Consider the following 27056-nt stretch of genomic DNA (forward strand, 5'->3'; position numbering starts at 1 on the left):
TGCATTAAGATAATAGCCTGCTGTTTTGCTATATTATGAACTTTGAGAAGCTTAAGGCTTTTGAAAATTTCCTCTGTGTGTGCTAAACGATGTTGATGAGTAATAATACGAATGGCTCGCTTCTGAAGCAACTCAATTTTGTTTAAGTAAGAAGGAAATGTGAATCCCCACACCACACAACAATAATTGATGTATGGTAAGACCAGTGAATTGTACAAAAGAGTTAGCAAATGAGTATCAAGGAAAAATTTTGCTCTGCTCATTACCCCAATGTTACGACTGATAACTGTTGTTAAGTGGTCAATATGGAGATTCCATTTAAGGTTCGGATCTATAATCATTCCTAAGTACTTCACTGATTGAACAGCCTCAATAGGATCACCATTTAATGTTACATTAAGTTCTGCTGGATTGAGTGTATTATTGTAGATTTGATACACTGTTTTCTTTGTGTTGAGGCTAAGTTTATTTGCTTGCAACCACGTGCATATAATGGGCAATTCAACGTCAATCATATTTTGAAGCTGGAACGCTGTTCCACCTTCAAAAATGAAGACTGTATCATCTGCATACAGTAAACATTGTGCTGTTTTACAAATATTTGGAAGATCATTTACATAAAGTAAGAAAAGCAAAGGACCAAGAATGGAGCCCTGGGGTACACCAATGTTTACATTTTCTATTGAAGATCTTGCACTGTTATATTCAACGCATTGTTTTCTATTAGTAAGGTAAGATTCTATCAGGCTAAGTGCTTGCTCAACAATGCCATATTTGCTACATTTTCTTATTAGTATGTCATGATCTACAGTATCAAATGCTTTTTTTAAATCGATGTACAGAGCTATGGCAATGTTGCCTTTTTCAAATACTTTCATTATTGTATCCTGCAGGAGAAGTATGGGCATATATGTTGAAAGTGACTTTTGAAAGCCAAATTGGCTAGCAGACAATATATTATGTTGCAGGAGATATTCCATGAGTCTTTTGTGAATTATCTTTTCAACAAGTTTTGAGATATAAGGCAAAATACTTATTGGTCTATAGTTACACATGCTGCTTTTGTTGCCAGCTTTGTAAATAGGTTTGACAACTGCAATTTTCATGTTTTCTGGGAAGATACCTTTTTCCAAGCAGAGATTAACCTAGTGCACAAGTTCAGGTATTATTGTAGAGTAGGTAGACTTGAATATCTTTGCATTTATACCATCTATACCTGAGCCAACATTTTTCATGGCTTTGATGATCGAGTTTAGCTCAGCTGAATTAGTAGGCTCAAATTTGCATATATGCTCAGCATGATCACTTATTATATAACTTAAAGGGTCAGTGTTGCTTGGAGGAATTTCATTTTTCAGTTTTTCACATACTGAAATGAAATATTTGTTAAATGAAGCAGCTATGTCATTTTCATCATCCAGTTGTGTACCATTTTCATTGACAAAGCTACTGGGCAAGGACTGCCTACTGCATCCTCCCATGGCACATTTTTTCAAAAGCTCCCACATTTTCTTGGAGTTAGATTTATTTTCTTGAAATTGATTTTGGAAATAATTTTTCTTTGCTACTTTTATGATAATGTTAAGGCAGTTCCTATGCCTATTGTAGGCAAGCTTATTCTCTGTGGTTGGGTTTTTATTTTTTTCTTTGTACAAAAACACTCTCCTATTGATAGATGTTAGTATTGCTGGAGTTATCCAGGGTTTTATAGCTTTACTTTTTCTTGTGCATTTTATTTCAGTGCTAAACATCTTTATTCCTGAGGAGTATGCATCTATGAGAATGTTTGAGGCAATGTTTGGATCTGTAGTTTGTGAGAAATTTTGCAGATGCTCAGTAATATAGTCTTTGAGATTGTCCATTCTGTTTTCATTGAAGATGAGCTTATAAGTGTCATGTCTTTTGGCATCTTTGTGAGGGTAAGAGCAGGTAAAGATAGGAAAGTGATCAGAGAGATCTTCATATATAATCCCAGAGCAGGAGACCAGTTCAATATTGTTGCAAAAAATATTATCAAGCAGAGAACCCCTTTCATCAGAGATTCTTGTTGTTTTAAAGATAGTTGGCCAGAAGCCATGAAAAGCAAGTGTATTGAAGAATTCTAATGTTTTGTTATTATTTGCAATATTGAAGAGGTCATGGTTAAAGTCACCTGCCAGGAAGGTTGTCTTATTCTCATGATTTATATTCTCAAGCAACGATTCAAGTTCACAACAAAAAATGTCACTGTCCAAGTCTGGAGGTTTGTATATAGCTCCAACAATGCATGTTGGATAACTATCGACTTGGCATTCTATGATAACTGATTGAGTACATTGTAGGGTTTTAATTTTAGATCTGAGTGAATGTTTAACTGATTCAGTATTTACATAAATTGCCACCCCACCTCCTATTTTGCCATTCCTGTTCTCAAAATAACCTGTATATCCAGGAAGTTGTCTATTAGAAATTTGGTCATCCGATAACCATGTTTCAGTGATGCAAATGATATGCCAAACACAATGACTTCTGGTCAAAAACAACTGAAGTTCTTCAAATTTATCATTTGAGCAAATAGACCTGGCATTTATATGAATGATATTAAAAAAATAGTGTGATGATTTATTTGTATCAAACATTGACGGAAGGGAGAAATAGCCACAAGAGGATTGTAGGGTTTTAAAGCTGTTGTCATCAACCTGCAGTTCAGGTGAGGTGATATTGGCAAAGGGATTAAATTGTTGGCTATTTATAGGTTCTGGGATATCAGAACACTCTACGAGGTTCATGACAAATGACTAGGTATATACTGTAATTTAGGTACTATACCTTGTTTTACGGATTTTCTGATAGGACAGACCAAGAGACCAAAAAAAGCAGGCACTCTCGGTACTCGGGGAAGCCCAGTTCAAGCGTTTTGTCAGAGGGGCCAGATAAAAGAAGAACTTTAGTAGTGGGATTTATTTTTACACTAATTTCAAGCTAATTTTTACTATAAACTGCAATACTTTGTAATGCTTGAAATGTTGAAACTACAAATGGAAACAAAATGGCTCAAACTCGAGCAGTGAGTTCTAACTTATTTTTATAAATTAGTCTTCTAAACACACTTTTATTTGGAATGAGAAGATATGTATGTCACGTGACATATGCAACAGAGGCACAATTAATCCAACCTTGAATTGCTGCTATTTGTGAATCACGTGGCGTGTGTACTATGATCTGTTGGTAAACAAAGACAATGCATATTGATATCGGTACTGGAGGATAGATATTAGATATGTAGGTAGCTATGATGTTTGTTTATGTTTATGTAAGTCTGGAAGAGTATGCAGCAAGACCTCATTCAACAACAGAGTCAGGGTTATGTATACCAGATTATATGAAGTAAGTATAAAGGAACAAGTAATGTTGAGTGTTATGAACTTAAATGGAGATTTGATTACTTTTTTTTATCTGAGCAATGCTGCACCAAAAGTGCATCTCGTGGCACAGCATACTTTCAACCTTAGCATATGCTACTTCAAGTTATAGTAGTAATGTATTATGTATTTAGTAAAATACATAATACAGTAATGTATTTTGTATTATTGTATTATATTGTAGTATTATTGTAGTATGTATTATGTTATGTATGCTGACCAGTGCAAAGTGCAGGCACATGTAGCACATATTGCTATAAGCCATCAGGCAGCATATTGGTCAACAACAGCAATCCATGTGATTGAGTGACCATTCATGTGGCCAAGCGCCACTAGGGGCATGCACCAGACAGGAATCCGACCAGGAGCAACTCCTTAAGGGTTAGCAGCTCAATAATGCTGATAAAGATTATGAACAAGGCAAGCCACCCAGTCTCCTGGTTAAAATGTTTAAAATGGCCTTTCTGCCAGGCACTGGTGCATATTGGTGCACTGGTGCACTGGTGGATGAGGAAATCCACGACACATGGGACCGTAGATAAGGAGCGACGGCGGTAACTGCGGCGGTAACGAGTAACGACAGTAAGATGGTTGTGTGCAAGGGAACTTGCAACATGGTGGGAGGGGGAAATAGTCCCATTAGTGGCAGAACGGTTTGCGGACAGACAACAATTTACTTTATTTACATTTTACCACAATTTAGGCCACAGACTGCAGAAAGACATGCCGGTGACCAACCAAGATTTATGGAACAGAACAGTCACGATCTCCGCATATATTACATGGGTGGTGAGAGTCGGCAGTCAGCACAGTTCGGTCAATGATCCGCATGCCGTCCGCATGGTCCCGTCAATGGTCCGGTCAATGGTCCATCACCGGACCACTGAGTGTTGCAGCGCCGTGATCAATCTGGTTACGGCGGTATGACCCCAGTGCAGCGACCATATGGACCACAGTGCAGCGACAGTTTCACACGGACGCCATTTAATTGCGTCCCAGAAAAGCTAGGGGAGACTGGGGCGATGCGTTACACTTTTTGGTCCTCTGCACTTAGTGGCCAAGCTATTCAATGAAATTGCACCAAATTTGGTCACATGCTAGCTGAATCAATTTGGAAAGCACATGCAAACTTTCACTTCTTTACGACTATTCACTTTTATGTGAAATTCAGAAAACCAAAGCAAGATTTTTGGGGTAAGTTGAAAAATTGTGGGGCAACTTGATACACGATATGGGGTAACATGTTACACTTCTTTTTTCGTAGTTTCTTCATCATTATAACGGTCATTGCCCGTCCTATCGGAACCGATCGTAAGCCTCCCTAATGGATAATACTAAACATGCTTTCCTTTCTCATTGAAAGGCAAGAACAATAAAGCATAAACCATTACTGTACTCCACACGCATGAAACGGCTCATCAAACATGGCTCAATCTCTGATTTGCCTTTACTGCGACGCCAAGGGCACCATGCATTGCCATACTGACCGGAGTTTGATTTTCTGCACAAAATTTACGCCCAGGTGAAACGGAGCACGCTATAAGCAGTCTTGGGTAGCCATCTTTAAACATGCCCCGGCCCTGCGGCGGCCGACTTTCTCAAGACTGAACTCAAATGTTTGTTTACATGAAGAGGCTAGTGCGTTTTACTTGGTGATCTTACAAAAGAAATCATCGCTTAATTTTGTGAACATACATTCAACATTCTTACACAAATAGCCTTAACAAAAAACGACCCAAAGTGTTGGCCAGCAAAAAATACTTTTGCCTTCACAACTTACCCCAGTGCGCCTACAGGGCGACATGGCGTTCCACCAGGTCTGAGCCTGCAGTGACATGTAAAATGTGCGTAACCTTTCTGCTAGCGTAAATATTGGCGCCATATCAAGAGTATTTTTAAAGATATTTCCTTTGTAACAACTTACCCCTGTAACAGCTAGCCCCAGTCTCCCCTATTTCTGGCACCTAAAAGCTGACTCGCCCCAAAATTGGTCCTCAGCACCTATTTGGTGGATACCAGCACCAATCATGGAAAATGACCTTAATTAGCTGTTTCTGGCACCTATTCATCGGTACGCCTTATTCTTTTTTCTGAATCTGGCACCTAAATGCTGAGCGTAGCACCAATCTAGTAGAACAATGAACTACTGGCTGGTAGAATCATGTTGTTCTGGTATAATGACCCCTGGAGTCTAGCCTAAAGGCTGCCAGTGCAGCTACACTCTAAGACAGCCCCGTAGTGATCTCAGCATTGTATATGACGTTTAAGTAAGCAAATAATATTAATTTGTTTGAAAAAAAACAATGTCATTTAAATATTTAAAAGCATTTATTTGTAATGCTTAAAGGGAAACATTTTTTGTGAGTAATTGTCTCGATTTTGAACATTAAAACGGGTATTGTATTTTTTGACGTCATCAAATAGCTCCAAAAAAGAAATGTAATGTTTTCATTCCGTTCAAGGCCGCTGAAGAAACGCGGGATCTTGCGTGGGACGTTGTCCGTTGTTTGCCGCGCAGAGTTGTGCCGTGGTTGTGCCTTTTTCATCCGTTTCTTACGTATGGCATATGTGTGCATGAAGCTTTGATTTTGTTTTTGGTTATTGTGTGGCCGGTCAGTCAAACGCCCCTGTAGAAACCGGATGCTGCGTTTTGTCGAGATGGAGTCAGACGATGATTGCAGAAAGCTAATAATATTGAAAAGAAGGCCGGTTGTGTGGCATGTCTGTTCAGAGTTGACATTTTGCTTTACTCCAGTTTATGACCTGAGAGCCTGGCTGGAAGTGACGGATCCAAACTTGTCACGTTAAAATGGCTGAGGGTGCAATAATCTCTAGTCTCTACATAGCGGGCTGGTATATAGGAGCGTCTTGCTATGCTGCGCCATAGCTGGCTAGTGATTCTCTTTTGGCTAGAAATGGCATTAATCATTATCTCCACTGGCGAAAATGGCACTTGACATCACCGAATGCAACGTTCATGTTGTTAGGATACATAAAATCAGGAAGATTACGCGAATTAGGTAGGCAAACGTGGAATAAAATAGGTGCTGGATGTTTTGGTTTTGGTGCTGAATCAGCAAACAGCAAATACGGAGTTCAACTAGACGATCTGGCAACTTTAGGCTGTGTGGAAGCAATTAGGTGCCAGATTCAGATATTAGGGTCGAATAAGCATTTTGGGGCTGATCAGCAATTAGGTGCCAGAAACAGCTTTTTAGGGACCAGAAACAAATATTCCCCGTTTCACACACAGCAACACGGAGCGATGTGGGCCCACCCGAGCCGCCCTGAGTCAATAAGCAGCACGGGATCGACCCACGAGGCACCGTGTCGGACACACACACACCCGGGTCCATAAAGCGGGTGTCAGCGCCGCTGGAGCGCCGCCCGGGAACACAATGAACATAAAGATACTAATGATTCCTGTGCTGCCAATAACATTATCCATTCGGTGATTGATGGGTGTTCGGGGGCCGCTGACAGGTCAGGCGACCGGGGGCACCCGCCCGGTCAACCGTGAGGTCACGGAGCGGAGCGGTCTCGTGCTGATACGACCAACGCGTGCCGTTTCTGACTGGCATAGATGAGTCCCATCGCTGTCGCCTACCTAAATGAACAGTGCGACGAGACTGCTCCTAGCGAGCAGACAGCGTACCGAGTGCTACCAGAAAACAAAACAGCCCATAGCGCAGCTGATGGCTTAGCTGGATTGCTCCAGCGCTACACATTCCCCCGATCAAGGATCATGTCCGCTCAACACTAGGCGATGCAGGCGCTCAGCACTAGGTAAAGCTGCAGGCGATGCAGCGCAGCACCAAACGTGGAGCTAGGAAAAATAACAAACACCGTTTGCACAGTGAAGTCATAGGCGAAATGATAAGGATCGATGGTCACTTGCAGCCCACATACGGTGATGTAAGGGGAATCCTAGTAGCAGAACTAAGCTTTTCCTGACCAATATTTGGCTGCATTATGTTTCGCAGAATAGGCATTATCAGCAGGTCAAATGGTAAGGATCATTTTTTCCTTTGCAACATAGCGTGACATAAAGTGGTGCAGAAATGGACACCCACCAAAAGCATAAGAGCTCGCCACCAGAAGCCGCGACAACCAACATCGCCCCACACGTTCCGTCGACCCCAGCGCGGCGTTCTTACGGCCACGGCCCGCCCAGGGCTGCAGCGCCCAGCTGCGTGGCCTGCCGATCCCAGCGGGGCACGTCCGTCGGGGATCATTACCTCCAGGCAGGCGGCGGACGCGGTGCGACGGACCGGCACGGACGGTCCTGCCGTCGTCGTCGACTCATCCTCCTCCTCCTCCATGGTAATCCGTGGGACCGGGCTGGCGGCCCCTCCGGCCGCCGGCCGCTCCAGCAGGGCGGCCGTGTCTGACCAGAGTCCGCTCCCCGGGACAGTCACTGACCGTGCCGGCCGATCTCGTCACCACCGCGCTGCAGCGTGCACTGACGGCCGGTCCGGCCGCACCAGCAGCGGCCAGCAGCCCGCGCCACCCCCACTATTTTGGGTGCGGCGCCGGGCGGCGCGCGAACACTGCAGTCACAAGGTCACCAGCGGCACCCCGGGCCAGCTGAGGCCGTCCCGCGCCGCCAACTTGGCAGAATGACCCGTGCCCGCCCACCCGACAGTTCATGACGGCGCCAACGGTACGCCAACGACAGCCACGAGGTCTACAGCCCGCCAGCAGCATCATGCCAACTGCCGGGCCTGTGCCGTCTAGCTGTAGACCAGCATCCACGGATGTGTCGACTGCTGAGAGGTCAACAGGACTTACAGACTACTTAGAAGTGTCCGCAGACTGTAGAGACAAATGGGTGGCGTTATAAACCACACCAATTTCATGAGCAGTATCAGCGGAACTACTGGACTGCAAAAGTGTCATGCAGACTGTTGGGGGACTTTTTAAGACCCTATCGACCGCTGACCAGCATCAGGAGGCCTATCGACAGCAGGAGGATTTCGTTTGGCCTAGTCGACTGCTTGGAGGCCTCAGTCGACCCTACCAACTGCTGGGCGGCGCCAGCGGACCTTACCGACTACTGGAAGGTTCACGTAGAACCTTACAGACTCCTTGCGGCGCCACTGAGCTTCATCGACCGCTGTGGGCTGTTTTGGTGGACCTTATCGACTGCTGGGCGGCCTCAGCCGTCAGATGATATCACCAGCTGCTGAACTGGGCCGGCAGGCGTTTTTAGTTGATAACAAATGTCAGCGAGGCTTATCGAAGAATAATTTGTCTTTCTGCTTTTTGCCGGGCAAGCGGATAGAGCGACTTCTGGTTCCAACAGATAGAGCGGCGTCCCAGACTGGCTATGATGAGTGTTCCAATCGACCCGGGACTTTGGAGCTAGAACAAATGGCTCCGAGCGCGAAGCCAAATGTTCCAGCTCAGTCGGGACCCCCTCCCCGACCTGCTCCCCTCTGGGCGGTAATCTGCCGACGAATCAACAACCCTTGATTGTTTTCTAAAGCCTCTGAAACGCCTCATTCCGTAGAGAGCACGCTGGCCGGTTCTGTGCGGCGCCAACAAATGAGAGCTGCCGTTTCCGGCCGTCGCGCCAGCTATCGACCTGACTCGGCTCCCAGGGCCCCCCCGGGCCCGGGCGGGAGCGGAGCGGCAACGACGGCGGCGGGCGGGGCGGCGACGACGGCGACGGGCGGGGTGGCGACGACGGCGACGGGCGGGGTGGCGCGCCGTCTAGGGTGCTCAGCAGCTCTGACGGCCGGAGGACTGCCAGTGGTGCTCCGGCGGACTGCCGCTCGGACCATCAGTCGGACCATTTCCCAGCTCGGCAGCGCCCCTCCCACGGCGCCGCCCGCCGCATCCCGCCGATCCGTCTGCCCGTTATGTATCGGCTGCCCCGCTGATATGGCTCACTGAGCCGCTGGCGATCACCGACCGCGAAAATACAGCGGCCGAACAAAAACCTCGCCGTGGGCAGACGTCGGAAATATCAGCTCCCAGAACGAAAGCGGAGCGCTCGGTCAAAACACTGAGCTAGAAAAATCTGCCACGACGCTAACGCCAAAGGAAAACACGACGCAGAAACGGCACAAATCTAACAAAATAGTAGCAGACATAATACAGTAATGGATGGCTTGGTCAGCATCCAAGCAAAAGAATGGACAAAAAGCACTTTAATTTCGGAATCGAAAGCATGTATCAGGTGCGGACCTATTACATAGGTAAGCCATGGAAAACCAGTACCTAAAACCATCAATGGTTTGCATATCGTGATGGTCGAGAATGCGCATTGTGCAATAAAGACCAATTTGAATCTGAAAATTGAGAAAGACAGATCACTTCAGACGAGAAATCACGGAAGTGGAAACTCGATACTCGCAAGCTAATAAGCACTGCACTGAATTTCGTCAGTAGGCCGCAGGGTATTCCATCTGAAGCTGATTTCGCCCGCAATATATTCCATCTGAAACCGAATTCCGTCTTCGGGGTATTCCGTCTGAAACTGAATTCCGTCCGCAGGGTTGAATAGTGGCCCGTTGCGGCGGCCGGGTGGGTCGTGCCGACCCAGCGGCGCCTGCCGGGCAGAGTCGCTGCATCACCATAGAGCTACGGCGCCGCCGCCGGCGGGCCAGACAGAGCCCGGCCAGACAGCGCGCATCTACATAACTCTTTAACATGCAAATACGCCGTCGGCGTCCTGTGAGTGAATTGGCCGGTCGTGCCTTTGGGACCGTCGGACTCGACGGAGCGTCGTCGTTATCGTCGCCGCCGGCGGGGACGTTGGGTGCGGAGCTCCAACACATCACACAGACGCTGATTCAATACAGTGATAGTGACTGGTGCTGCTGTCGGCTGGCGGGCACCACTGGCACCAGCGGGCACCACTGGTCCGATCGATGGTGACACTAGCGAGCGTCAGAGACAGTCCAGTCACGCGGCAGGTCACGAGTCCGGTCACGAGTTCCGACGGTCCGAAGCCGGACAAAGGCAGGGGCGAGGACATGCTGAAAGGCAACGGCAGTCGGAGCCTCATTTCAGCCCCTCCAAATGCCGAGCTAGGCCAGTCGATAATGTTACATCGGAGATGCGGGCTGGAAAAGCTGACAGCCCATCGCGCTCTTTCGTTTGCATCGGGAAAACTTCTTGTAGCGTCGCATTGAAAGCGAACTTTTAGAGATGTTTGCTCTTATATCGGCTCGGTTGGGCCGCCACAAATGTTCGAAATGCATGCATAAGTCATCAGCACGTGTGCAAAGCTGCTTAATTTGAACAGGTCTCGATATCGACACTCGTCTCTCCTTATACCTTGATACTCTCCTTGAAAAGGTAGCAGACGCACTGAAGCTGACTGAGGCCAACACTTTAGCAGCTGGCAATAAAAATAATATCGTGACTGTCGCCCAAGCATGGCCCTCTGACACTGGCAGAGTAACTGAAGGCGCAGAGCAGCTGCGCCACCCGCCAGCCTGGCCTAGTCCGATAATTCGGTCAGTCCAGTCACTCAGTCCCACCGCGACACATCCGGGCTCAGTAATGGAGCGACACTACCGAGCCGGACACAGACGGGTACCAGGCACAGTTATAGTCACAGCACTCCACCACAGATACTAACAGACGCGGTACGGACCAGCCCCGCTCTGTATATTAGTCCACTTGTCTGGACTATTATCTAAAGCACCACATTGGCCGAGGCACAGATATAATGCTGTCTCGGACCGGCAGATTATATGACTGACTGGAACAATCTGCAGCTTTGTTAGAACCAAGGAACGACCACCCCAGTGGTAGTCGGATCGAGCAACGCCACTGACGCCGCCGGAAAAATCAGAGTTCATCAAAACACCGAAACAAATCAAGGCATAAAAAAACTGAAGCTACAAACTAGCCCAACACCAAAAGTTTTTCGCTGGTAACAGACACGAACAAGAAGAGAGTTGGAAGATCTTTCCATGCCTCGAGGTTCATTGTCTGACAGCATAGTGTAGGAGCCTCGGGATTGGTTTCGGTGGCCTAGTAATCTCAAAACGGGTCTATTGGAAGGGTCGGAAGCGATCATTGTCGATCGAATTGCCCCAGTTCCGAAGAACAGGAACGGGGAGGAACTGCGGAGGAGAGTGACTACAAGGACTAGAGCCGACGGCTGGGCATTTACGAAACAGACACTCGCAGCCGCTCTTTGCTGTTGGTAAAACTACGGAAACGATAACCTTTCTTACTCCGCAGAGCACTCCGTTCCAGGCTTCCATAGAAGGATGTCTGTGGACGGCAGAGCCACCAATCCAGAAACGAAGTACTTGTAGTTCCGATCATCGCCACCAGGTGACGCGCCGGTCGCGAAGGTCGTGTCGGCACATTCTGAAGGTGGCGCCACGAGCACAGCTAAGAACGGCCGACAGCAGAATCGCAGGGCTCGCCAAGAAACGATCGTTTTCCGTCCAACCATGACCGCTGTCACACGCTAGCTAATTGATGGATGGCACCTCAGCTGACCTAGTTTCATGAGCGAGGAGTCCCCGACCATAGCGTCGACCCAGCCAAACTAGGTGATACTTCACCCTACCCAGCCAGGCCAAGCACACCATACAGCCAGAATATCAGGTTCGCAGGCAATAGCATGCCATATTAGACCGTGCATAGGCAAATAACCACGTTCTATGTGATCTCCTCTCATAAAGGTAGCATCCAACGCATACTTTGAAAGGTGACACGACTTCAAACGACCTGTAATGCCGCGGTACCGCCCTTTCAACCCAGATAGATTGCACTTGGCGGCGGCCAAGGTTGGGAGAACCATTAACTCGGAGGGTGCGTGTCAATGGAGCCGCTGTACTCAGGGACGCGTTACGCCGACATCTATTATATGAGGAAACATATCCCGAGCGGCAGCCTTTTGTCTGTCCGGCATACAGAGCTAGGCTCAATGGTATACACGAGAAGCTTTGTCTCGCGGCACGGAGAGGGCGCACCATATTTTCTGCCCGGGGTACGAGGGGGCTGTGTACTCCGAGGCACAGGGCTCAGCGTAAGAAGTGCCGTGAGATGCGTCTGAGTTGATTCCCGGTCTGTCTGGTCTGTCAGAGTCTCCATATCCAAGAGCGGTCCCGTGCTGTGCATTAGAGCACAGAAGTGCGTGTCTCTGGTCCGTCCGCCTACGGGACAGTGTCACACAGATACGGGTCCCGGTGTACTTACCAGACTGGCCGAAAGAGACGGCGCCGAACGTCCCAGGTTGGAGCGGCGCATCCGCAGCAGGTTCGACCCCTCTCCTGTCGGTCAGAGATGAGTGTCAAGACCATAATGGTATTGGTGGTGAAGGAGGGAAAAGTAATGTTGCTGAAATGGGTAACGCTGAGGGCAGTCAGGACACACAGAATATAAGGGTCGGCGCCGCCCATGAGACACAGGTCTTTGACTGCAGCGGTGAGGTCGGCCGTTGGAGGCCTCTGGTATAGGTGCAAGGGAGGGGTCATTGGTACGTACGGTATAATTGACATACCAGTGCACAGGGTACAGTCGATCGAGCGGCCCCCGCAGCCACAGCCCACACAAAGAACATGACATCACCGCCTGCAGGCATACCGATACTCCCCCGCTGTGCAGGGTGAACAGACTAACTAGCCGCGACAGTGACGGTGACAGCCGAGCTCTCCAAGGCCGACTGCAGGTGACAGGCCGGTAGGGAAACGACCTTCTGCCACTGACAGCCCGGAGACGCGACATCTCCTTTTGACCGTATGAACTAATTCCACAGAGCACTACCACCATCTCCCAATGCCGCTGCCAACTCAACACTGACCCCACTAACCTCACACACCATTTTCCTTGAAAGTCTCCGACTCTCCCCTGACCTTTCCCCCAGACTCCCGCTGACCTCCCACTCTCTCCCCTCTCGCTGAGGCTGCCCGCCTCCGAGGTGTGATATGACCATATTTGGAAACTGCACACGCGGCGCTCGAAGGGGGCGGGGCGAGCTGTGTGCGGCGGGCGGGGGGAGGGGTGGCTGGGTACATATTCAGACGGCCAGTGAGTAGTGACGCACGTCGGCCCGTGCTGCGGACGTCACCTCTCAGTTCCAGCTCTGACAGAGTGAACAGAGAGCTGACGAGCCGCCAACATCAGCTGGCGCCCGGTCAAAGGAGGAACACGTGAGGGGCCCGCGCCGGGATGATAGGCGGCAGGGCTGGGTCGTGGTCGCTGCGGCTTCCGTGGTCTCTGGAGGTCCACAGGCGGTAAACTCGCACCACGACAGGTATGCGCTAGGTCGCTGGTCTGAAAATCGAGCCGAGATGGGCACTGGACAGGTACTGAACAGCGTTGACACATTTTCAGGGGGCAAACATCCCTCCTATGGCAAACACTCGTCATTTCATTTCAGAGGACTGTAACAGCGACTGATTTTGGAAAGATAGAACCAAAGGATTCTCGACGCATAATATGTAATATAGGGGCATGTGTTAATGAAAAAAAAAAGATGGTAGATGCGGCATGTGGCTGCCACGCCGGGTAGGTTAATCTGCGGTACTCGAAAACGGCACAGGGCTGGGTTTCGAGAAACACCCTTAGCCGCATTGATTGCCGTGTCCGCACAAGCTCGGCCGCGCACGCCAGCCTGGTGTGAGCTGCCGAGCTGTCGGGGTCGACACACTGTTCAGCCGGCGGCGGCCCGGTGGGACACTATTCCAGGTCGGTCGCGCCGAGCGCGAGCCGCTGGAATTGACTGAGGTGTGGTGGAGCCACGGCGCCCCCGCGGGGCTTATAAGCTTAGTCAGCGAGAGAAGCGCAACCAGAATTCGACGGCTGTCTCTGCAAAACGGAAGGGGTATTCATCTCTGCTGAATGAAGAGCTTAGACTTCTGTCTGAGTAAGACAGAGAGCTAGTTAAGTTTATCCGACGGCTCACATAAAGAGCGTAGCAGCGCTTTGACGCGGTCTGTCAGACACGCCAGTAATCGTGTACTTTCACGTCGTTCGAATATTGAGCCGACTACTTTCACTAAATCATGCAAGGCCGACACGCATGCGAGACGAGAGGCTCCGCCACAGCATCGGTCCGCCGCCGGTCAGAGCTACCGAGGTCCGGGCCAAGACCGTTCAGTTCGGACCGCGACCGTACAGAGTCGGGGTCGTCACCGGTCGGAGTCTCAGCGGCTGGAGTCTGGGTCATCATTGCCCGGAGTGCGGACTGTGACCGACCAGAGTACTGGCCATGACCGTCCACTGACGGCGGAGCCAGTCAGGCCCACCACCAGCCCAAAGCTCCACGGACCCGAGACGTCGCCCAGCAGTGGCCAAATGCCAGCAGCCCTGATTTTGACGCAGCGTCGACTGCCGAACAGGACCGCGCCAGCTCGTGCGTCGTACCGTAGCTCAGTCCCTGGTGAAATAGGACCACTCAGGGACCACGCCAAGCCCAGCAAACAACCATCCCACGGCTCCCGACTAATGCCATCCAACCGCAGCGCTATGGAGCGAGATGCAGTGTGGATGTTTACACTATAGGATGCATCATTTGACGTGAGATGCTCTGTAAACTGCGAAATCGCCAAGTTGCAGCACAAGCTATCCAGCGTAACATAACTTTTGAGAACGACGCGTTGATCACTATGCGGAACCGCCACACATTGACTTTGGCGATGCATAAATAAACGAAACGGCCGGGTTAGTGTTATATCACAGTCAACAGAGACCGGGTAAACCCCAGCTTGTCGAAGGACTTGGTCTGTTCTTCCCAGCTGAAAAATCGATCTGCCACAATTTTCAGAGGTCGCCTGTCTATTGTCTATCGTAGCTATCAGGAGCCGGTCAATCTCAGGAAGCCGGCCACAGCTACTAGAGGTAGCAGGCGTATACCAGCTCACTGAGGAGAGGGACACCAGGGCAGAGTTACATCAGCTACATACTACCTTCCGCCGATCATGCTAAACCCGGAGCCACCACCCAAAGCGCCAGCCGGTAGAGAGCCTGGCTCTGTTATCCAGTCAAACCGGGAATGGCTCAACTGTATCCAGCTAAGATATCGCCAAGGGATGGTTAGAAGACGGTCGGGAGACAGTCCCAAGAACCATCACAGAAACTTATCTTTTTCATTACGACCGGTGGTCGTCCTAGCATTTTTCCGTATCACCACACAACTATAAATAAACAGCATCTACGCTGTGTCTCGACATCAGACGCATCTAATGATAGCACACTGGGTCGTGCGCCAACAACAGACCGCCCTTTTCCGCCGAAGCAACTGATGCGCCCCTGCATCTCGATCAGTTCGCGACACAGTGACTTCATCGGAACTGGTCCGATTGGCGCTCCTGTCACGCCGGTGCAGAGTCGCCCGAGCGATCCTTCTCAGCACGTCTGATTGGGTCACATCGTCATCTACTGATGCAGCCGTTTGGATAGCATACATAGACATTGCATTTATGGTGCTTACGATAAATCATAATGCATCTAATGCCCTCGATGATGTCAGTCTGCAAATGACCTTGCATTCGACGCACCCATAAACCCTGACCGGGGATAATGTAGCCCGGAAAAGCTTTAAAGAATGACAAGATAAGACAGGGCAAGGCATGTGCGCACTACGGTTCCGCTCCCGACGAATCGCGCCGCCCCACCTGGATCACTGGATCAGTCTTCTACCATCCCTTGGCCATCCCATGGTTCTTTAGATGCCGACAAAATGCGCAACCCTGCCCTGGATCTCGGACCGAATAAGACGGCCAAGGCCGTGTAATTCGAACGACCATCTACGACTCAGAGTGGCGCCTGAGTGATTGCCTTTAGCCACTCATTCATAGAAGTAGTTATAATTCATAGAAAATGAGGCGGCGGCTGCGCTGCGCCCGAGGTGTCAGCTCCCGACGCCCGGTGGCTGGGAGCTCGTTCAGCACTCAGGGCAGCCTGTCACAGACTGCCACTCTCAGCAGAATGTTTCCAGCGAGGTGGGTTCCTGCGCAGAACTCATCATCAGATCGCTGACAGATCGCTGGTAGCAACGGCAGCGACGCGTGCGAGAAATGTATGCTACATTTACAGATCGTCTCTGGACGTGACAGGTTATTTGAGGATATGGACCTTCTGTGTATCTAACTAACGGACGGTATATAGCTGACCATATGACTGTCTGTTGCCATTGGTCTGTAACGATGCCGAAGTCCGTATCTGTGAGATATTGTTTGAGACGGTGTCGACTGTCGGTGTTTTTGCGACAGCGGACCATCAGAAGCTGTGCCAGACTGTCCTTGGTTACACCAGACCGTCTGTGACTATAACCTACAGAGTAGGATTATCTGTGTAGAGCATTGCGACTGTTGCAGACGGTTTGTACTGTAGTAGTGACTCTGAAGGACCGTCTGTAGTGACCGTGACGAACTGCCTCGCTGTGACGAACAGCAGAGCACGCGTCCTGCAGGCGGCCCTGTCCACTGTCCACCGATAGGTCAAGGCGACGTAGGCGGCGGACAGTGGACAGCGGGCTCCTTGACCTGGACAAAACACCCGAAACCCGACACCGAGCCGCCGTCAGCATAGCATCACACCGACTCAGCCCGGCCGGCGGCCGACAGTCTGCCGGGCCGACCGAGCGAGCGGCACTCGTCCCAGCCCTGACCCAGCACCCCATCCATCCTTGACGGTTTCCGCAAACGTGCGTCCTTGTACCGCCAGCTCGCAGCGCGGGTGCGGCCACTCAAATCCTGCCCTTTCGGCGGCACGTGCTGTTAAACGACCGCAACTGTCTACGTGTAATGGGTATAATCTCAGGGTGAGAGCTGACGGGGGCGTCCCTTCACAGCACTCGGCCCCCGGGGCACGCCGATTCTCCCACCGCTCGCTCGGCGCCGCGCCGGCCCGGCCGGTCGCCAAGCCGCCTCTCCGGTGGGATTAGATAAGGATCGGCGAGTCGAGTGGTCCCTGCGTCAACACTGGCCCCGGTGGCGCTGTGCCACAGAGCGGTAGCGTCGGGGGGCGAGCGGCTGCCTCGACCGTCGAGGGGGACGGCGGCCATGCTTGGTGGGGCGACGCCCATACTAAAGGTACGGGATTATGCTTGTGAGATGAGAGTGAGACCATACATTTACGGGACAAGATTGAGCTATCAATAGAATTACAACCATCCTTTTATGGGGCGGGATTTGAACTAGAGAGCATTACAACCATGCTTGGTAATACGGTGATCATCGACCTCTGTTAGAATCAAAGCGACCGCGCGTCCAAGCAGGCATGTCAGAATGTCACTATATCAGTGAGGCATACATAAGCTCCGGGTGGGTGGACCGGGAGCTGACAGTGAAGTTTTATCTGGAAAGCTGCCAGAAGCTGTATGAGAGGAATGGTGATTTGTGATTTTGGGGCGCCCGACTTCAGAGGTCATCGATGTTCGAGATGTAGTTACAGCAGAAGACATTACAGTGACGGTAAGGGTGATCGGGAGCAGACGGCGGCGCTGTTTAACTATACAGAGCTTTGCCTGCCAGTCTCACCTGAGCCGTGGCCGAGGCCGATCGAACTGGCCGAGCTGTGCGCCGGCCCGCCGGCCGCGAAACTCTCCCGTCTCCGGCGCGTGTCGTCCGAGCTGTGCCGGACCAGCGGCCGCCGGTGGCCACACGCCATGGCCGACTCGTCCACCGAGCGGCGACTGAGCAGCGGCGGCGGCCCGGTCGTCGCTGGCGACACGGACAGACTGCCGCTGCCGCTGCCGCCGCCGCCCGACGCGCCGCCCACCCCGGTCTGCAACAGAGGGGCAGACAGCGCGGTCAGCACGGTCAGTCGGACCTCAGACAGTGGTTTATACATACACAGGCATACAGCCAGTGGTGCGGCGTCAGACGTGATACAGTACACACGAACTGTAGTAATGCAGTATCAGATCGCCGTTAGATCACACTCAGCACAGACACTCGTGACGACACAGATTAGGTCAGCGGGTCATCGGGTGAATCACTCAGATGAATGGATCGAGTGGGTGTAGCTTCAACTATGTAAGACAGCAGAAGCTGTTGGACAAAATAATCGATGATGACGAGTTGGTTTTGGATGCGTGGAAATCTTATCACTGTTGAGAGGCAACATCATCAGCATGTTTGCACGTCAAGTCGTCAAGTCGCCACGAATTCGGTCGAAATCTGGAGCATACGACATTAATAAAAAGTCGCTGCTAGCAAGTCTGTCTCTCTGAGATGCAGACGGTACGACGTTTCGTCACCTCATCTGTCTGATTACCTTGTTTTGCTGCCTTGTGTCTCTTGAAATACTCAGTAAAACTGTGACAGATCGCAAAATAATGACACAGTAAGCCTTAAAAGTCGGAATCAAAACAATGCCACTGTCCACATACAGACATTGTGGTAACAAAATATGCTTATCAGACTGAATAATCTTCCGATTTATCTGGGTAACGGGGAGCGGAGTCATGATTCATCGAACCGCAGCACCCATCTGTTCCGGCTAATCGGCAGCAGCCGCCCGGTTTCGCCATGGGTTGCGGTCTCTGGCGTGACGTGGAAGGGCCGCCCCGTTCTGCCGACAGAGACACGCACACACAGAACCCGTTCTGACCTTATTTCCATTCAAGCGCACCGCCCAGTCGCCTTCTCATGGCCCCATCATAAGGCGCACACCGCCATGGTCTGGGTAACGGGCCGCCGCGCCGATCGGGCGGTACAGCCCAACGAGCCCGGTATGTCGGTCGACCGCTTTTACTGGGGACGCCCATTGGGGAGGGCCGCCCCAGCTCGATCTGGAGACGAGCTCAGCCGCGCGGCGCCCTGCTGAGCGGCTCGGTACCTGTCTCCGTTCCCACAGTGCGCCTAGCTCCACCGGCGGACGGGTTGGGTGAGCCGACCGGCCCGCCGCGCCGCCTGCGGTCGACCGGTTCGGCTCCGACGGCGGCGCCAGTGCGTCTCACATCGGCACCGCTGAGCAAGGAGGCCGGGTAGGTCGGAATTGTAACCACGTAGACTCAAGTGGGACGCTTGTTTGAGTAGGTGATGTGGTGTAAAGATTGGGTGGAGACAGCGGAACCCACAGCGCCTAGTTGCTGTGTCACCAGCAGCTATACCGTGTGAGGGTAGCAGCCGGCGTAGGATCATCTGGTCAGAATCCGACGTGAGGTTAAACTGACGTCAGCCTACAATGACGTCATGCCGCACTGACACGACGACACGTCATCCGACAAAACCTTGACATCAGGTCATCTAGCATATTTTAGACACCTCGTCATCCAGCTATTGGGACACCATACCTACCTACATAGTTGCAACATAGTTGCAAATAATTACATTCCGCAGCCCGTCACACCGGTCCAACTGTCTTGTTTACATTCCAATCACAATCGCCACATTATCTTGTACTACCCCTCCCCCCGCCCTTGCAGCGAGGCAGCGAGGCACTGAGGTGCGACTACCCCTCCCCGTCCCGACCACAGACCAGTCGCAGACCGGACGGCCGCCGCCAGCTCAGAGACACTGCGCAGAGGGCAGTCCCAGGTGTCATCCAGGCTATGTGTGCTGGGAAGCTGAGGTGACGAGGCGCCGGACCTTGTGCTCGCTCGGCGGCCCTGTGTCTCTCTGTGTTGAGTTGGGGTGCTGAGATGACGCGGCGCCGGGCCGCACCGGCCCTGTGCTCGCTCGCTCGGCGGCGCTCCACGCTGCCCCCAGCGGTTGCTGACTGAGGCGCCCGGGCGCGGGCCACGCCCACCCGAAGGACGCCCGATTGCGCCATCGCTCGGACCTGCAGCCGGCCGGTAGTGAGGCACCGGGCAGATGGAGACGTCGGAGCAGTCACTACCTGTCGGTATTTACAGACTGCGGACGGAGCAACCACTATCAGCCAGACTGGAAATACGACTGAAGGAGGGACAACTGCAAGCCGGCATCCGGCACGGCCGATTGAGCCATAGACGGAAGACTGGTCCGGTCACAACGCAGACAGGTGCTGGGGAGTGGGACAGTCTGCTGTTGCAGACTGCGAACTGGTCCGGTCAGACTGCAGACGGACCAAATCCTGCAGGCAGGCCATACAGGTCGCAAAGGATGTGCGGCAGGCCAATACCAGGCTACCTGATCAGACTCTTCGCAGCAGACACCAGACGCCCATTGGCGGCCCACTGACCCAAACCATCTCAGGCCAATCACACTGTCAGCAGCAGCCGCCGCCCCGGCGCAGTCACGAAGATCGTGGAGTGCTCCTGCAGCCGATGGGGAACGGTGTGACAGCTGAGAGAACGGCCCTTCAGCGGAGGGAGCGGCATCGACAGCAGGTCGTCAAACGGTGCGACAGATTGTGGAACAGCCCACCAGCCGGTGTAACGGCAACATCGACGACATGTGGAACAGCCAGCACAGGTTGGACCAGTTTGACAGCAAATAAAGCGGCCTGACAGTGGGTGGAAGGCCCGACAGCCTGTCTCAATTGAGATGTCGAGTCGACGGCCCATAGCGTCGACCACCTACAGCGCTATTGGAACAAATAGTCGATCGTGAAATCTCACACCGGCACATATGAGAGCGCAGGACAAATTTTAAAAGTCACGGGAAATCACCGCAAATGTGAGCCGGCGCTTTATTGCACAAAATCACTGCAAGGATTGAATGCTATTGGAACATATTGCAGAGATCACGCCTTGAGGTGACCCCAGCTCTCTTTGGCTGAAGCGGTAGGCCATAGCTCTCCCAGAGCTGGGATGGCTGGCTTTATGTGTCGTTCCAACTTGGATGGACGGGCTGCACAAATTTACCACTTTGGACGTCGTGCTCTAATCATATTTGATGTAAAAATATTTTGTTTTTATTCATTTTTCTGGACTGTTAAAATCTAAAATGTTATGCTTAATATTTCATGAAGTGTGTGTAATTAAAAGGAAAAGTTTAACCAATGCGTGCATGCTTTTCACCGATTTCATGCCTTGCCAATGGCACACTCCCAATCTTTGCCAATCGCTGCCCGCGGCGTCTGGCGGGCTGCGGCAGCTCTGCACCGACCTCATCTCACGCCCAGATACCCAGGGAGCGGCCGCAGCCGGAGGCGTCCGTCTGTAAGCCCTCGGCCTAACGACGCGCCCACAGACCGAGAGAAAGTGGCCGCCGGCGAATCGCGTCAGGCTCAGCCGCTAATGTCGTCCCAATCTTGTGCTGCAGGCCGGATGGAGCCAGGGTGCGGCATCCTGCGGCGGCGCAGCCTCCAGGGGGTGGTCTGGCGCCGCCCTCCGGTCTGTTGGTCTGTGGATGTGACTCACTCCACGGACCAGCCTCCAGAAGACCGCGCGCGGACCGCGATCAGTTGGTCTGCAGTGTGACTCACTCCACGGACCAGTCTCCAGGAGACCTCGCGCGGTCCCCGGACCGCACTGTGACTCACCCCTCCCCCACGTCCTGCCGGGACCACAGACGGAGAGGATCAGACGGCAAAACCGCTGATGACGTCAGACCTCCTGCACGGCCATGGCACTGTGAGGTGATGTCCCAGAAAACCCGACGGGCGGCCCGGCTGGCGCCGACCCCTGCCCGAGAGGCGAAGGCCGCGCCGCCCGCTCGCACGCCCCTCTGGCCGGCGCGCTCGTCCCGACCTCGTGGCCAGGGCCAGCGACGAGCCGTGTTTTTCACCGCAATGTGCCGCGTGTGCCGCTGGCATCACGGCAAGAGTTAACGGGACGGTGGTGAGCACGGGGCTCACCCGCGTGGTCGGTATGGAACCACATAGAGCGGTCTGAGAGACAGTGACGGAATTGCAAAGGCGTAACAGCCACCGAACGGTCACTGAAATGTTGGCCTGGCCAACGGCGACTATGCTGGCGTGCCAGTGTCCCAATAAACCAAGATATCGGTTGAACCAGACGAGCTATAAGAGCTCTCAGCACAGCCAGACTGGTTTTAACAGCCCTCAACTCACTCAGACGATCACTAACCGCTCCAAACTCAATCAGATACGATCAAACGACTCTCAGCACACTCAGACGAACTCTGGTTCGTCTGGCTGCCTGGCTGACTCTCATCTCAACCCGACGAACTCTTACACAGCTCCAGCTTACTCGGACGAGCTCGTACAGACCAAAACTCCAACATACGAGCTCTGACTGACCCAAAACTCCCACATACCAGCTCTGGCAGACCCAAAACTAGCCCAAATCAACCCTTACAGGTCTAACCTCACCCAGACGAGCTCTCACAGCTCCCAACTCACCCAGACGAGCTCGAACGGCTCTTCATCGAGCACATCGTCACTGGACACGGAGAGTCGACCCGGCGAGCGACGGGAGTGAGGTGCCGACCATCGGCCCCGACACAGCCGACACCGGGCCGCCACCTCCTCCGGGCCGCGGCTAACCAGGTTCGTTTTACGACGTCTGGCCGGCGAGAACGGGGCGGATACGGCCCGAGGAGGCCGCTCCACGGGCACCGACAGCGAGTGGTGCTGCCGGGCTGACATGGCGCGGGTCGATCACCTCCGCAGGACACACAAAGAACACCACTGACGCGCGCGGCAGTCGAGCCTCGCCTCCGCCGCCTCTCCCACATCACGTTCGCGCCACCACCGTCCGCGCCAAATCGGCGGCGCGCGCGCGGCACGGCCGTCTGAACACGACTGACGGCTGCAGCGCCGGGCCGTCTGGCGCTCCGCGCTCTGCCCAGCTCTCTGCTCTCCCGGCGGCGTGCACGGCAGAATAGCACCGGCACCCGACCTGCTCCGAGCGCCCGTCGACCGTCACCGCTCGCCGCGCCGACCTCCAGTGACCGTGGGCACACGCCAGGTGCGGCGGCGCACCACCACGGCGCGCACGCACGCACAGCGAGCCGTTCCCAGCCGACCACCGCCCGCACACCACCCAGTGACATTCAGCAAACAGAGCTGGTGGAAAATAAACGGCCGGCCCAGCGGTCCTTCAGGCGGCGCCGCGCCATCCACCTCAATGGGGTTGCCACTAGTGCTCGTATAAACGAGCGAACGCCTGTTACCTGACGTTGTTAGCGCGGCAATGTGGGCTCGGGGCTGGGTGCTTGGACTCAGTAGCCCAGAACGCCCGGAGGGAGGGGTCAGCGGCACACGTACTCAGCACGTGCGCCATAGAACGTCACGCTCACGACCATCATAGCGCCCCATCCACAGCTGACCAACAGCCGGACCCACCCCGGCGACCTGTGACCAAACAAAGCCGACCCAAATACCCTGACGGCGGGGAGCGGGTCGCCACAGACTCCCTCCCTCCTTCCCCGTCCCGTCCCGTCCCGGCCCCACCCGGCCGCCAGCCTGCCCCCAGAAGAACGCGGTGCATATTTTTAGGACGACTGCCCGGGTCACAGTCGCGGGCGGAGCGGTTTGTTTGCCAAAATCGCACCGGTGACAGTGAGCCCGGCCAGCGTGGGACCGACGCTCCAAACTGTGAGACGGTGACAGCCAGGCAGGCAGATGGGTTCAGACGTTCTTGCACTTTTGTTAGTATAGGGTTGGATGCCCTGCTTTGATGCTTTGATGACCGAATCGATATAATAATGGCTGTTGATACCAAAACACAGCAACACGAACTCGAAAAACAAGTTTGACGCTGCAGCTCAGGTCTAGAATCGATGATACCAGGTATGAACTACCACCCCACGACAGTTCTGGTGACTTGGTAAATGTCGGGTGCGTCACGACTATTGTTTGCATAACTACCCAGCTGGTCGACGGAGACCGACTCCGTGCGGGCTGCGGAAGTTGACCTGGGTTAGGTCAACCTTTTTCAACTCATCATTGCCCTCATGATGACATGAGACCCACAGTCAAAAAGGATATGACCTCTGATGTCCGGAGCTATGGGTATGGCGGCATCACTGCCGAGGCGCCGGAAGATTGCAAGCCAACTAAAACTCAGTCATCTTACCTGCAGAGGGACTTCTTCCAATTTACAGTAACGGTTTCTGGCCAAAAAGAAAACCATGACACCACATCACAGAAACTCCTTAACGGAAACGACTAAAGGGATTATTCGCTTGTGTCTTGGATGAAGCCTGCCGACGTTTAATGACACAGTTGCTTTTCATTTCAACACTTCTGCAAAGCCTCAGCCGGCGCCACATACAACATTCTACCACCTCTCCGAATAGGTGACTGAGTCCCTCAGAAAGTAGCCACTAATAACAGATCCAGCGCCAAGCCACACGACAAACGTTCATAATTTATGAGCAGCGATGGCGAGGCTCTTCTCGAGTGGTTTATATGATCTTTCCACTAACGACAGCTTGATACCGCTACTCGTGACATTTATGAGCCTGACTTGTGAACGCGAGTGGTATAACTGCGAGAACTGCGGGTCATGGCGCGCCGTCTCCATGGCACCTCTGAACTCGACAGCCACTGATCTCGGCCCAGTTGGGTCGGGTCGAGTCAGTGTTACCCAGTCAGAGCCGCACCCGTGACCTCTCCGTGACCCCGGCCGGTACCGGACCCGTGACCTCCTGGTGACCTCGTTCAGCGCCGCGGCACACACCGCCAATAAAAGGCCAGCCGGCCCCCGACAGAGACTCTGCTGGCGCAGCGGTACTTAGCCCGACGAATGGGCAATGGGGTGCAGCCGCACGTTGTCATGGCAACCCAGCCACCCGGAAGTATGTCGGGTCAGACAGTCCGTGCATGGCCTTTCGGACTGGTTGACTCTGCATGTTCTGTCTATGCAGTGGCTGGGTATTTGGGGATTAGGCCGTGTGTGTGTGGCGGCGAGCACCTGGTGCGGCCGGCCGAACGACTCTGGCGGCTGTCTGATGGCCGGTGGGGCCGCAGGGGCGCAGCTGAGCCCGCCGCAGACCGGCATACAGCCGCCGGCTCATGGGAGCGGCCGCTGAATGTGGAGGCCACTTGCAGCCGTCCCCGGCATTTGATCGGACGTGATGCCACTCGAAATGAGAGAATATAGCTGATTGACTTTTTCGGGAGAGGTGAATAAGTGTTCTTTTCCTTTTTTGAGATTCCAGCAGGGGCAGAGGGGAAACACAAATTATGACCTAACCAGGGCAAAATGTTCCCTGCTTGGACACGACGATGATCATCAGGATTAGAATAAAGTTAGGGTAAGGTGCCTAATTAGCGACCCTTTCCGATTTGCGACCTACCTCCCTACAGAAAAACTGGCAGAAGAAAACGGGGTAAAAATATCGTCAAAAGGTCAGCCATACTTTGGTTATCAAATTAAATTATTTGCTGGTCGTCGATGTTTCTGGTGGGACGTTTCAGGTGAGTTTAAATAAAAATGACGAGTTTCTTATCCAAAACGTGTGTGTTTGGGCCTTCTCTGATAAAAAGCGATGCACATTAGGATGATGCACCTTTTTAATTCTGAATCGACATTCCTTTTTCAATTGATTGCCGTTTTCCCATAGTGAATCGCTGAACTGTGCACAGCATGGCGGTTAAAAATGTGTCGCAACTCATATTTCCTATTTGCGCCTGACATGGTCGCAAATAGCTCAAGAAGGGAAAGAAAGGGGAAAAGAGAGAAATGAAAATGAGGTGTTGCTGAAGCTTGCAATGTGCGGCAGGGGATGCCAAATGTCGTCACCAACTGCAGGGGTGCCGAATTCAGCGCGGACCTCGAATATCATACGAGATAGCCCGCAAAATTTGGGTTTCCGCCTTCTTTTCGCATTCGGTGAATCACGTGATCAGTTTTTACGTACGTAAATGTGTTGGATAAACGTTCCTGTTCGAGTGATTGAGTGCTTTGCGTATAGGTTTCCTTTTTGAGATCATATTTCATCTTTTCAGGCGTCGCATGTTTTGCCATTTTTAATATGGGGAAACCCATAGACTTATTAGCGACCCTCCCCGGTCGCTAATCGGGAAGAGTTCCCTATTAGCGTTTTTTGCAATGGTTTGCCAAAATGCTCACTACAAATAAGTTAGTGAATATTGGGGCAGAAAATGACTATATTTTAACAGAAAAATGAACGATCTCTCCGAAAATCAAGCCAGTAATACAGTGCCACCCACAGAGCGTGAGCAATGACGGTTCAAATTAAGTGGGTCGCTAATTAGGCACCTTACCCTATATGTCAATCATGACCCGCGAACAGAAGGAACGAGCAGCCAGTAAGACAGGAACAGGATTAAGGTTCGAAAATAATCGAATTTCCATTCAAAGACTGATAATGCAATTTCATAAGCCTAGTCACCAGCTCGTAAAAATAACACACCTCGAAGGTCGTAACATAGCAAGTGTGATCTTAGTTTCGTCTTCGACGTCGAGTCAGCAGGGCATGCCGCTGCACTAGCGCCATCTGTGTACGGCGACGGCCAGCGCCGGTAGACGCCAGCGCCACCTACAACATAATCCCTCTGCCGCGCCGCCGGTCAGGCAAGTCTGTCCGTGCGCCTGTCAGGATCGCGGTGAATGGTGACGTCTCGGCGGTGCAGAGGGCGGGAGGAGAGGGAGAGAGGAGGGAGTGCCGCCGGTCAGCCGCGCTGATCCTCCGGTCAGACGGGAGATTGCCGCCCACCCGCAGTGGAGCTCACAGTATATACGGGGATGGGGGATGGAGATGGGAAGACGAGAAATGGCGCATAGCTCACCGTTACGAAATGCCTCATTCCTTTGGTATCCACTTGTATTAAAAGAGCCAGCCATGGACCAACTGCAAGTCAAATATAGTCTCAGGAATTGCAGACCCAAGCCTCCGCCGGTTCTAGTCAAAAGTCGTAACTTTTTCATGA

General features: G+C 52.3%; 1 protein-coding gene across 1 annotated transcript in view; it reads right to left on the reverse strand.

The window, feature by feature from the left end:
- The window catches only part of LOC122392040 (microtubule-associated serine/threonine-protein kinase 2-like), a gene marked incomplete at its 3' end in the record, with an annotated part of 104757 nt that overhangs the window by 43377 nt on the left and 34324 nt on the right, over window positions 1-27056 (reverse strand). Inside the window, exons 4-5 of the mRNA XM_043386527.1 lie at window positions 17861-18107; window positions 12576-12649 (exon numbers count right to left, since the gene is read on the reverse strand). Of these exons, the coding sequence (XP_043242462.1) occupies window positions 12576-12649; window positions 17861-18107 (321 nt within the window). The remainder of the gene's footprint in view (window positions 1-12575; window positions 12650-17860; window positions 18108-27056) is intronic.

The sequence above is a fragment of the Amphibalanus amphitrite genome, unplaced genomic scaffold, assembly GCF_019059575.1.
Source record: "Amphibalanus amphitrite isolate SeventyFive unplaced genomic scaffold, NRLGWU_Aamphi_draft 000466F_arrow, whole genome shotgun sequence".
Classification (NCBI taxonomy): Eukaryota; Metazoa; Arthropoda; class Thecostraca; order Balanomorpha; family Balanidae; genus Amphibalanus; species Amphibalanus amphitrite.